Consider the following 13201-nt stretch of genomic DNA (forward strand, 5'->3'; position numbering starts at 1 on the left):
AATGAAAGAACCAAAAGCATTGAAAGCATCCAGACTGAACAAATTGTCAGTGAAAGCGTCACCCACTACCAAGAAAGGCAAGGAACGAACCACAGATTTATGCACAGTGGGAGCTGTAAATTACCCCAAAATTGGAATATGCTGCTCATTGTAACTCGCCTAATGTCAAGTAACTGGAGACAGTGCTGCAGGTCCCAAATCCACATATGCATGCAAGTTCAATGAAGTCACGGTTGCACCCATGTGCACATGTTGTCTGAACTTTGTGTCCCATCACTCACACTTCAATAAACAGTTGTTGTGAGTCATAAACACTGGAGAGAGACAATTAACGTACATGTCCATGTCCACTTGGGCGGTGGGGGGGGGGGGGGGGGGGGGGGGGGGCTGGGAACAACACACAGACTATATGTGTCCTTTTTGCTACAGTTGTTGCAGGTTGCCAAGCACTTAGGGCATGTAGCCCTGTAATGTTGCACAAAACTGTATGGGCAAAATAGGAGGGCAGAGCACCATCATTGCTATGATGGTGGTTGTTCGGCAGGGCGTGGAGGCCACATTCGTACAGCTTACATGTTGTCCCTCTCCCAATGACTGATGGCCCCTGGCCAGGGACAGGAGCCGCTGTGGCAATGTGACACCAAGCCTCAATATGATCACCCGCAGCACAAGATACTTTGAAAGGTTCAGCAGTATTAAAACACTTCATCCAAAGATGGATTCTCACACTCCAATGCATGTTCCTTATTGGAAGTCAACCAAATGATTGTGTCATGGACCATAGAATCAGCATAGGAATCAAGATGAGTGCTGGTAACAAACTGACAATTGGGACTGAAGCTATTGAGCTTGGCAGAACTGGCGATGCTGTTTCTGATGACGAAAGAACTTTTATGTGTGGCACAATGACGTGTGCATTTATGGCCGTAATTTGACAACTTACACATTTTATCAAATGAAAACAACGCAGGTTCCTGGAATATCATAAGGGGGAAAAGGCGGCAGCTACAGCGACAGCTTGGAATCCACCATTGTGGCCGATAAGTTTGTGATAGCAAGTGTAAGAGCCTCTGGTTCTCAAGGAGAGAACACTGTCTCCATGGACATGTAGCCAATAGACTAAGTTCAAGGAAGTGTATGCCACACTCCACCAATTGTGTCATAATGCAAGATATAAATAACAGTGCAGGCCTAATTAACCAAAGTGTATTCATCCATATACAAATGAACAACGCACATAGAAGCTGAAACGATAAGAACACGGTTAATAGCCAGTGCCTGCTGCAGTGTCCTAATATAAAGGAGGGCTCCAGTAGACGGCAGCTGCTGTGCCGTATAGACAAGTCTGCAGACGGTCTCTGGTGGCTGCCAGTGCAGATGCTGTTGCCAGATGATTTGAAGTGTAGTGCACCAGTGGCCAGGTGCCATGGTGCATATCCAGGTATTGTGTACAGGGTTATAGCATAAAGGTTCTGGGTGACTTCCTTGTTCCTCCACTGCTTTTCTAATGGTAAGCCAGTGCTCATTTCATTTTCCACATAACTCCAATCTGTTTATTTGACTTTAACAACTGAATAAATCGATGGGCACTTTTCTGATATTGTTTACTTCCTATAGTTTTCCTTTTGCTCTTAAGCTCTAAAAGCTGCAAATTTGTTACACAGTCATAAAAACTGATTACAGTGTCATACTGGTTTTACCTGACATTATAAAGTGAATAGTTATTATTGTTTTAATATTTGATTTATGACCTCTTATTTTAGTCCTACCATGACTATTTACTTCACACATAGGGTACTGTAACTGGCAATCACTGGTATTACACAAAGGGAGCAGAAAATTCTTAGGAAGAAACTCATGGCATTTGGTGAAATATTTTAAACTTGAAAGAAATACTTACACTGTATTAGGTGACTCACATTCCTTTCCTTAATATTATTATAGTTCAATGTTAGTGGTAACTGACATTGTAGTTAATGCACTCTCATTTGTACCAGCAACTAATGTATAGTACACATAATTATGCATATGATTTATTAGGTTGTCACTGGTATGCTCCGCAATGGAAATGCAGTTAATTATCCTGTTGGGGTAATACCACTTGGCCAGACCAACACACTTGCCAAGTCACTGTTTTATGATTCTGATACCAATGTTGTGAAACATATTGCTGAGGCAACAATGGCTGTAATTCGAGAGGCAAAGAAACCTGTAGATGTAATGAAAATTGAAGTCTTAGGGGTAAGTTAACTAACTCATAATTTAAAACAGTGAGAATTATTATAATGTGCTTGGATACCTGTGAGTTCATATAGATCAGTCCAAGACCTCCATTCCTAACATTTGTCAAAGAGAAGTTACATTAGTGTTCTGAGTATTGTTCCTGAATTTTGTCATGATTTTGTTGGTAGATCATTAATATTTAATTATCTTCTGTGCAGTTATTATTTTGTCATTCTTTATGTACAGGAAAATGAAAACAAACCAGTAAAGCCAGTGTATGGACTGGGTAGTATACAGTGGGGAGCCTACCGAGATGCACATGCTAAGAGGGATAAATACTGGTACTGGGGAAGCTTACGGTCCTATGTTACATATGTTTTCACTGGTCTTAAAAGTGAAAAAAGTGGGATATCTTGGCAGTGTGATGCAGAGTTGGACTACATCTATCCATGTGGTGGCTGTTCAAAATGTTTCAATCCAAATGTTGTCAGGAATAGAGCCACTGCATCACAGCCGAGACGTTGGTGGCAGTCATTTCTTCCAAGACAGACAGCTGTATCAGGAACAGGTTAGTGTACAAGTACAATCAGCAAAGCGAAACTGTTCGCCTGTCTTGATAAGCTTGATTATCTTCGGTTGTGTACAGCTCGCACCAAAAGGAACACAACACACACTGGCAATGCCCACAGCACCACATGTAGCGCACTTTCAGCAGTTTATTTGTTCCCTTCTTAATGTAATTATTTTACTTATAGACCTTTCTAATTTTCTCTGATTGCATATAATTTCCACGTATTGTTTTATGTATACACTCTACTACTTTTATCTGTTTGAAACACCAAGATGTCTGTGCCTCAAATATGCAATTAAGAGCAGAGTTTTACAGTTATGTGGTAGCTGCATGGCAAAATTTGAGGATCAAGATTTCCATGCAAGTAATTAAGGTTTGCATCCCCTTGGTACCATATACTATTTTTACATTGTATTGTTTGTTAATGTATTGCAAATGTAACATGAGTATAGCCGAGGTATGCCGAAAATGAGAACATACAGTACCATTGATGGGTATATGACAGTTATTTACTGACAGGATGTCTCAGCGTACATGGGCCATGAGAGACACTGTCCTGGCACTCGTCGAGTATGGCGCACTGTGCACTGTGCCAATGATGTGATCCAGTTCCAGGAGGACCACTCACTGATTTACACAAGTCAAATCTTTATCAATGGTTTATGCAACAGGCTGGCATCGACCTGATTGATTGGCCTGTTTGAGTGGCAAACTTGAATCTCATTGAAAATTTTGGGCCAAAGTGAAGCATCGCATTAACTTAGACTGCCGTTTCTAGTGTTAGATACATAGGAGAGTATTGCAGTCAATGAGATCTATTTCCAGAGGCTGACCACCTTCATACCTCATCAAATGAGACAGGTAATTGATGCCAGTGGTTGGGTAGCTTTCATACTATCCTCATTCCTTACATGGAACTTTCCTTGTCTCACATTACTCCATATCATATTACAACATTCGCTACAACTGTACATTTGTTAATTAGAAATTTACATTAAATCATTGTACTTCACATTTTACTTATTGAGTTCTGCTACTTAACACTTAATACATCTAAATTACAGAAAGAAACCTCAGAGAAAGTTAATTACAATGAAAATAGAAATTGTGTGTTAATATGAGACAGTCAGAGAAAACACTTAATATCAACCAATATAAGAACAGGTAAAACCTAAAATAATAATATTCTCTTTCTTACTGCCTCTCCAAGATTTTATGTGTTTACTGTGCAAAAGAAGTGTAGTCAGGATTTATAAAAGCTTGTTTTCAAGTTAACATTCTTCGGGGCCCAAGGATAGCATTCCATGCACTGTGCCCATTTCTCTGGTAGTTTTCAGAGAAATGTCCACTACAAAATATGCATTCAGTGTCTTCTCCTTCAGATTGTACATCTGAAGCATTGTCCTCAATTAACTTTGCATCAACATATGAATGACTGGAAGACTGAATCGTATTTTTTTTTTTCTCTTTCTATTTTTCTTTCCCAGGAACAAAACTTTTGCTTCTGTCTCCTTTGATTCTACTACAACTCTCATCTCTGATTTTTTCCCAACATTCCCTGTATGGAAACTATGCTAGCTATGTAACAGATTCAGAATGTGCACTGATTTTTCTAGATCAGGTGGTTCTTGATGTAGCATGCAGATTTTGGGAGCTTGTCAGCTACCAATTGGACTCACATTTACTCTGTTGTTTTCATCTTGTATGTCATACTCCTGGTGTATTGTAAAGTCATTGTCTCTAAGTTTATGCCTGTTGTGTGGGAACAGTCCCATTTTCCAGAGGCCGTTTATAGCATTTTCCATTGTCACTGGTCTCAAGTAGGTAACTCCATAGAACCTCATTATCAAAAATGAAGTTGCTACTTGACTTGTGTTTTTGCCCACCAGGTTTCTGTTTCTTGAGGGTAATGTGTTTTAAATGGCCTCATGAATCCCCACAAGAGGCTGTATTTTGTGCATGGAATGGGGTGATTGACAGATGATGTGGACAGAGTTTTCTCTTGCTTTATCTATCACTCAAATGTGAAATGATGTCCATCATGTATTAGCACAACAGGATCATTGGCTTCTTAAATTTTACAAACTTGTCAAACCACTTAGAAAAATATGAGTCTGAATTCAGCTGCAGGGTAGCAAAATGAAGTTACCCTAATATTAGATACCATGTCCTATTGTCTTATGCTGGAAACCTAGCCACATAGTTACATTGCTGAGTTTGAAGGACAGTTGATTACAGCAAATGAAAAAGTACTTCGTGAATGATGTAATGTATGAATATTGTTGCAACAGCTACTCAATTTTAGATATTAAAGTGCCACAAGCATATATCTCAAAAAACTTGACATTTGGCACTTTTAAAATCAAGAACACTCCAAAATATCCAGGTCCCTGATTATCTTATTGTCACTGCTCTATGCCACAGGCACTGTAAGAACAATGTTCTGATACCTCCCAGAAGAACTGAGAACTTATTGTAGTCATAATCTAGCCTTCTCACATTAACAAACTCTCTCATAACAGGCACCTTTCATCTATATTCAAAGTTATTTTCAGTAGTGATAGTATCTTTGGTTAAATTAAAAACAATGTCAAATCAGAACATAAATAGTCATTTTCTCAAATTAAATTCTAATTGCAGTAAGGAAAAGAGTTGTCGTTCTGTCATCTGATGTCTGCAGTTTCATACCTACAGGCCACTGACATTGCTAAGTTCCATTTTCCTTGAAAATTATGGAGAAACAAACCATAATTTTCTGTTGGAAAGTCGTATTCTGCAATTGTCTTGTCAATTAGTAGGTTGTGCAATTTTGTATGTGCTTACCCCTTTTGGATAATTAAACTGGATTTTAATAAATATTGTCTGGCAGACTTTAAACATTGAATAGCTGACCTTATTTTTACCAGCGTATTTGCAATTTTACTTAGAGACCAAAATGTATTAGCTCATTGTTATCTTTCTTACTCGAGTTCATTTTAATAATTTTTTCGATGCATTTGCTTTCCCATTCTGTCTGGTACTTCTGTGAATAGCTTTACACATACAGACAGAACTTTTGCATCTTAATTCAGACCTGATTGCTTTTGACATTGAGATCAGCTCAAAAGTTTTTCTGTTGATCTTAGCACTTACATCTGAGTGCATAATTTGATAAATGGTGTATCGTTATGAGTTTCATTCATGCCAAAGAATTCAATATTCATTCAGTTAGTTACTCTCTCCAACATTTGATATACGAGCTTCGTAAAAGATAAAATTTTGCTACAAGTCTGTTTGTTTACTCTCTTCATTGTGCCTGTCTGTGACGCAACATCTCCTCTGAGCAGTAAGTAGCAGCCTATCCTATTCATAATATTTCTGATCAAAAATCATTTTCTCCTCAATGTAGTAATATTCTCACACACCTATAAAACAAATATCTTTACTATAACTTGGATGAATTTTGTTTAGCATTTTGTGAATTTATCTTTGATACTGTTTTCTTTATCTCATACTACAATAGCTCTCTTAAAGACTACAGATACCATGCATCATTGTTGTACTCATTAGGACAAGAGAAACTATCACAGAAAGGCTATTGGCACGTACCAGATGGTGGAAAAAAACTCGTTCACCGCATGATGATCAGGCATTGACTGCGAGCTACTTGATACTAACACCTCCGTCGGACTGCATCTAGCGCTACCTGTCAAATCACTACACTTTTCATGATTGCTGTTGATGCCCTATACTTCTGTGTATAATATTTAATTGGTATTAATTTCCATTGTCATGTGTAGTACATCTCACTAGTATGACAATATGTTGTTGCTCGACATGGGCATTAATGGTGCAAAAGCATTGCCACAAATTGCAACAGGGCTGTACATGCCAAGAATGCCTGATGTGGTACTTTGCCATATTTTGTGCAAACAGTTTTGTTTTGTTGGCTGTAATTGAGAAATAAATAAATAAAATAAACATTGGTCTTTAAATATGTCTGCTTGTGTCTGTATATGTGTGGATGGATGTGTGTGTGTGTGTGTGTGTGTATACCCATCCTTTTTTCCCCCTAAGGTAAGTCTTTCCGCTCCCGGGATTGGAATGACTCCTTACCCTCTCCCTTAAAACCCACATCCTTTCGTCTATCCCTCTCCTTCCCTCTTTCCTGATGAGGCAACAGTTTGTTGCGAAAGCTTGAATTTTGTTTGTTTGTTTGTGTTTGTTTGTGTGTCTGTCGACCTGCCAGCACTTTCATTTGGTAAGTTACATCATCTTTGTTTTTAGATATATTTTTCCTACATGGAATGTTTCCCTCTATTATAACCATAAAATAAACATTATTATGAGAAGGAAAATTGCTACTCAGCATCTCTGCTATATGGTGAGTAGCAACTTTCCTTCTCATAACATTGTTACATTCCATCCTGGATTTTCCATTCATCATCATCATCATCATCATCATCATTTAAGACTGATTATGCCTTTCAGCGTTCAGTCTGGAGCATAGCCCCCTTATAAAATTCCTCCATGATCCCCTATTCAGTGCTAACATTGGTGCCTCTTCTGATGTTAAACCTATTACTTCAAAATCATTCTTAACCGAATCCAGGTACCTTCTCCTTGGTCTGCCCCGACTCCTCCTACCCTCTACTGTTGAGCCCACAAGTGTCTTGGGTAACCTTGCTTCTCCCATGCGTGTAACATGACCCCACCATCTAAGCCTGTTCGCCCTGACTGCTACATCTATAGAGTTCATTCCCAGTTTTTCTTTGATTTCCTCATTGTGGGCACCCTCCTGCCATTGTTCCCATCTACTAGTACCTGCAATCATCCTAGCTACTTTCATATCCGTAACCTCAACCTTGTTGATAAGGTAACCTGAATCCACCCAGCTTTCGCTCCCATACAACAAAGTTGGTCGAAAGATTGAACGGTGCACAGATAACTTAATCTTGGTACTGACTTCCTTCTTGCAGAAGAGAGTAGATCGTAGCTGAGTGCTCACTGCATTAGCTTTGCTACACCTCACTTCCAGTTCTTTCACTATGTTGCCATCCTGTGAGAATATGCATCCTAAGTACTTGAAACCGTCCACCTGTTCTAACTTTGTTCCTCCTATTTGGCACTTAATCCATTTATATTTCTTTCCCACTGACATTACTTTCGTTTTGGAGATGCTAATCTTCATACCATAGTCCTTACATTTCTGATCTAGCTCTGAAATGTTACTTTGCAAACTTTCAATCGAATCTGCCATCACAACTAAGTCATCCGCATATGCAAGACTGCTTATTTTGTGTTCACATGTCTTAATCTCACCCAGCCAGTCTATTGTTTTCAACATATGATCCATAAATAATATGAACAACAGTGGAGACAGCCTTGTCTTACCCCTGAAACTACTCTGAACCATGAACTCAATTTACCGTCAACTGTAACTGCTGCCTGACTATCCATGTAAAAACCTTTAATTACTTGCAAAAGTTTGCCTCCTATTCCATAATCTCGTAGAACAGACAGTAACGTCCTCCTAGGAACCCGGTCATATGCCTTTTCTAGATCTATAAAGCGTAGATACAATTCCCTGTTCCACTCATAACACTTCTCCATTATTTGCCGCAAGCTAAAGATCTAGTCCTGACAACCTCTAAGAGGCCTAAACCCACACTGATTTTCATCCAATTGGTCCTCTACTAATACTCGCACTTTCCTTTCAACAATACCCGAGAAGATTTTACCCACAAAGCTGATTAAAGAGATACCTCTGTAGTTGTTACAATCTTTTCTGTTTCCATGTTTAAAGATTGGTGTGCTTACTGCTTTTGTCCAATCTGATGGAACCTGTCCCGACTCCCAGGCCATTCCAATTATCCTGTGTAGTCATTTAAGACCTGACATTCCACTGTATTTGATGAGTTCCGACTTAATTTCATCCACCCCAGCTGCTTTATTGCACTGCAATCTATTTATCATTTTCTCCACTTCCTCAAATGTGATCCTATTTCCATCACCATTTCTATCCCATTCTACCTCGAAATCTGAAACATTACTGATCGTATTTTCACCTACATTGAGCAACTCTTCAAAATATTCCCTCCATCTGCCCAAGGCATCCACAGGATTCACCAGCAGTTTTCCTGACCTGTCCAAAATACTTGTCATTTCCTTCTTACCTCCCTTTTGAAGACTGCTAATTACACTCCAGAATGGTTTTCCAGCAGCTTGACCCATAGTCTCCAACCTGTTTCCAAGGTCTTCCCAAGATTTCTTCTTCGATGCTGCAATTATCTGTTTGGCTTTGTTTCTTTCTTCAACATAACTTTCTCTGTCTACCTGAGTTCTAGTATGTAGCCATTTTTGATACGCCTTCTTTTTCCTTTTACAGGCTGCCTTGACTGTGTCATTCCACCAAGCTGTTTGCTTCATCCTACTTTTACACACTACTGTTCCAAGACATTCTTTAGCCACTTCTAGTACTGTGTCCCTGTACCTTGTCCATTCCTTTTCCAATGACTGTAATTGACTACATTCAACTAACTGGTACCTTTCTGAGATCGCTGTTATGTGCTTGTGCCTGATTTCCTTATCCTGAAGTTTCTCCACTCTGATCCTCCTACATATGGACCTGACCTCCTGCACTTTCAGCCTCACAATCCCAATTTCACTGCAGATTAAATAATGATCAGTGTCATCAAAGAATCCCCTGAATACACGTGTGTCCCTCACAGCCTTCCTGAGTTCCTGATCTGCTATTATATAGTCAATGACAGATTTGGTTCCCCTGCCTTCCCAAGTATACCAGTGAATGTTCTTATGTTTAAAAAAGGAGTTTGTGATTACTAAGCCCATACTGGCACAGAAATCCAAGAGTTGTTTCTCGTTCCTGTTGGCCTCCATATCCTCTCCAAATTTACCCATAACCTTTCCATATCCTTCTGTTCGATTTCCAATCTTGGCGTTAAAATCACCCATGAGCAGAACACTGTCCTTGTCCTTTCTCTAACAACTACATCACTGAGTGCCTCATAAAAACTGTCCATCTTATCTTGATCTGTCCCTTCACAATGCGAATATACTTCGTTCATTTACATACCTTATTGCAACTACGCTGGGTTCCATTTCTTTCCTGATGTAAAGCCCTACACCCCATTGTGCTATTCCTGCTTTGACTCCTGACAGGTAGACCTTGTATTCTCCCACTTCCTCTTCTTTCTCACCCCTTACCCGAATGTCACTAACAGCTAAAACGTCCAGCCCCATCTTACTTGCAGCCTCTGCAGCTCTACCTTCTTCCCAGAGTAGCCCCCATTGATATTAATAGCTCCCCATCTCATTACCATTTGTTTGCCAAGTCGTATCTTGGGAGTCTCTGGTTTGTCGGTTAGAGGTGGGACTCCGTCACACCCAAAGGTGCGAGGTATTTTGCTCTGATTGTTGCCAGCATCATATTTAAAGTACCAGGGAAGCAGGTTGCTAGCCTTACTTGCCCCGAGTCCCATTGGGTTTTACCCCTAACGGCTGAGGGACTAACCGGTGGATTTGGTAATCTTTGCCCATTGTTTAAAATAAACATTAAAAATAAGTCATGCTGCTGAAGTTATTAAGGTGCAACAACTTTAGTAGTAGTAGTAGTAGTAGTAGTAGTCGTAGTAGTAGAATAGTCCAAAAATTGCCAGAGATTTAATTTTTTATGTTTTACACTTTAGACTTACATTGCATATTCAAAAATGTGATATTGCATCACAGAGACAGGCTGCTTTTACTACCAGCATTTCTGAAATTGCAAATGTTTATTTCCTGTTTCCCTGTCTCTATTTGTATATGCTTCTTTTCTCCACTTTCTATTCAGATTTGTACTTTCTTACAATAACGTACAAACGGATGTTAGTGACTTGTATATGTTGATGCTTTCAACTCTTCTCCATTTCCTTACAGGGTTTCTGAGTGGTATTTTCCAATTTTTTCATAGTTTTTGTTTCTGTTTGTATACTGAAATTGTCTTCCATTAACAATAAATGCCAAACGTTCTAACTAGCTGCACTTTCCTAATTATAGCATTACATCCAGTGCAGTGATCTCACATTAATCCTAAAAGCTGACTATCAAGTATTGATTCTGCAGATTTTTTAAAATGATTTTAAAACATATTGACAACATGTAGGAATTTTGCAATGGAAATAGTTATTCATCATTATGGAGTGAACTACTGCAGTTGAATTTGTTATGTGCCACATTGAGCACTAACCTGTTATTGCCTATACTTCTACATGTGCCAGGCACCATGTGCTTGGGCAGATACCTCATATTGCATTACCTCTGCAGCCTGACTCACACTTGACTGAAAATTTCCCTCTGCCCCTCTGAATTTTGTCACTGCTGAGACAAGATAAGTACAGAGACTGTAAACGTTATTTTTGCACTTGAAGTTTCCAACCTCCAGGTATCTCTGAAGATATCACACTGAAAAGTATAGAGAGATCTTAAACCCTCTTTTGAAATTGAAGATAAGGCCTTTCCAACAGTTTCTGACATGATTTTAGCAGCCTATGATTTGCCCAGTTAACCTCAGCAATTCAGTCTCCCGTTTTAGGTACTCATCCATAATTCCTTCAGTTCTGGCAACAAGTGAATAAATCTGTCAGTACATAAGCTGATATTTTTAGATCACACATCATGGTATGATGTTTGAAATGGTGCATATTACACCATTAACTGCCTGTAAAAGATACACAGTCGAGTCACATTAATGTGACTGCTACCCATGTTTAATATCAGCATACAATAACCAATCACAGATGGCATATGGCAGCAGCAGCAGTGGAAGGTATATAAAGTGTGCTGTGTGGGGTTGCAGAAAACAGTGCAGCCGTTGTCGTAATGCACTATCCAAAACTGGTGCTGAGGCAACTGTGGTGCATCATGAACGATATATGACGGGGGTAAACAGTGGCTGCAGAGATATGTACGGGTGAATAGAAATGAAACTGTCAAACAATTGACTGCCCAGATGAATCAAGGGACTACCAACAGTGTCTCCTCAATGACCATTCAGCAAATGTTGCTGCTTATGAGCCTCCGCAGCAGGCACCTGGTTGTGCACCCATGCTGACTGCTTTTCATCAGTGATGAAGGCTGGCATTTGCTTGTCAGTACTGCAACGGGTGTCCACTGAGTGGTGACAGGTGGCCTTTCCAGATGAATCACATTTCGTGCTCCATCGGACAGGTGGCTGTTGGATCATCAGAAGAGTCCAGGCCAGAAGAGGGAGTGTTATGGTCTAGGGAATGTTTTCACGGCATTGCCTGGGTTAGCTTTTCATTCCAGAAGGCACATTGGATCAACATAAGTATGTACTTATCCTTGGGGACCTCGTCCTCCCCTACGTGCAGTAGGTTCTTCCTTGGCAGGATGGCATCTATCAGCAGTACAATGCAACATGTCACACAGCTCAAAGTGTACCAGAATGAGTATACCATACTTTGCTGGCCACCAAACTCCCTGGATTTAAACCCAATTGAGAATCTGTGGGACTATCTAGTTTGGGCTGTTCGCACCATGGATCCTCAACCAAGAAACGTAGCACAGCTTGTTATATTGCTAGAGAAGGCCAAAATGCACACTATAAGCTCACGCAGGATGGCGTGAGGTCTGAAACAGGATACGTAATGAATGCTATAAAGAAAAGTACATAGCTTCTTGAATACTTAACTTTAATCCATCATTTGTATACATCGTTCTTGATGAGACATGCTTCATACGATAACTATCAATTGCTATGGTGCCTTGCTAGGTCATAGCCATGGACTTAGCTGAAGGCTATTCTAATTATCTTCTCTGCAAATAAACGAGGCTTCATCAGTGTTGCATCGCTAGCTAAGTCATCCGTACAACTGGGGCGAGTGCTAGTAAGTCTCTCGAGACCTGCCGTGTGGTGGCGCTCGGTCTGCGATCACTGACAGTGGCGACACGCGGGTCCGACATGTACTAATGGACCGCGGCCGATTTAAAAGCTACCACCTAGCAAGTGTGGTGTCTGGTGGTGACACGACATTCCTCCCCCGCAAATCGGCGAATGGTCGTGTTATAAGGCTTCCGCCCGCTGTGGGGAGGACCCCATGTTGGCGTCTGCGATGAGGTGGGGAGCCTAACAACAGGCGAGGCTGTGCCACCCGCACCCGGCCATTCGGTCCGAGGGGAGCTAGGAAATGCCTGAAAACCTAGTCCAGGGTGCACGCCAACATGCGGTGTTTGCGCCTGTAAAGAGACCGGAGGGGCCGAAGGGTCGACCTCCATCGAGTCGGAGCACCCGACTGGCTAAGACGACAGATGGTCCGGAGTGGGCAAGCGTTCCATGTCGGAGGACAGCTGGTCATGGGAAGCGATCGGCGGCGTGCGACCCAGGGAGGCACTTGGCGGCGTCGGCGG

At 40.6% G+C, this 13201-nt stretch overlaps 1 protein-coding gene across 1 annotated transcript in view; it reads left to right on the forward strand.

Annotated features, from left to right (window-relative positions):
- LOC124802792 (acylglycerol kinase, mitochondrial) overlaps window positions 1-13201 on the forward strand; it is a 100643-nt gene that overhangs the window by 33711 nt on the left and 53731 nt on the right. Inside the window, exons 4-5 of the mRNA XM_047263794.1 lie at window positions 2041-2241; window positions 2470-2791. Of these exons, the coding sequence (XP_047119750.1) occupies window positions 2041-2241; window positions 2470-2791 (523 nt within the window). The remainder of the gene's footprint in view (window positions 1-2040; window positions 2242-2469; window positions 2792-13201) is intronic.

Source organism: Schistocerca piceifrons, chromosome 6 (genome assembly GCF_021461385.2).
Source record: "Schistocerca piceifrons isolate TAMUIC-IGC-003096 chromosome 6, iqSchPice1.1, whole genome shotgun sequence".
NCBI classification, from domain to species: Eukaryota; Metazoa; Arthropoda; class Insecta; order Orthoptera; family Acrididae; genus Schistocerca; species Schistocerca piceifrons.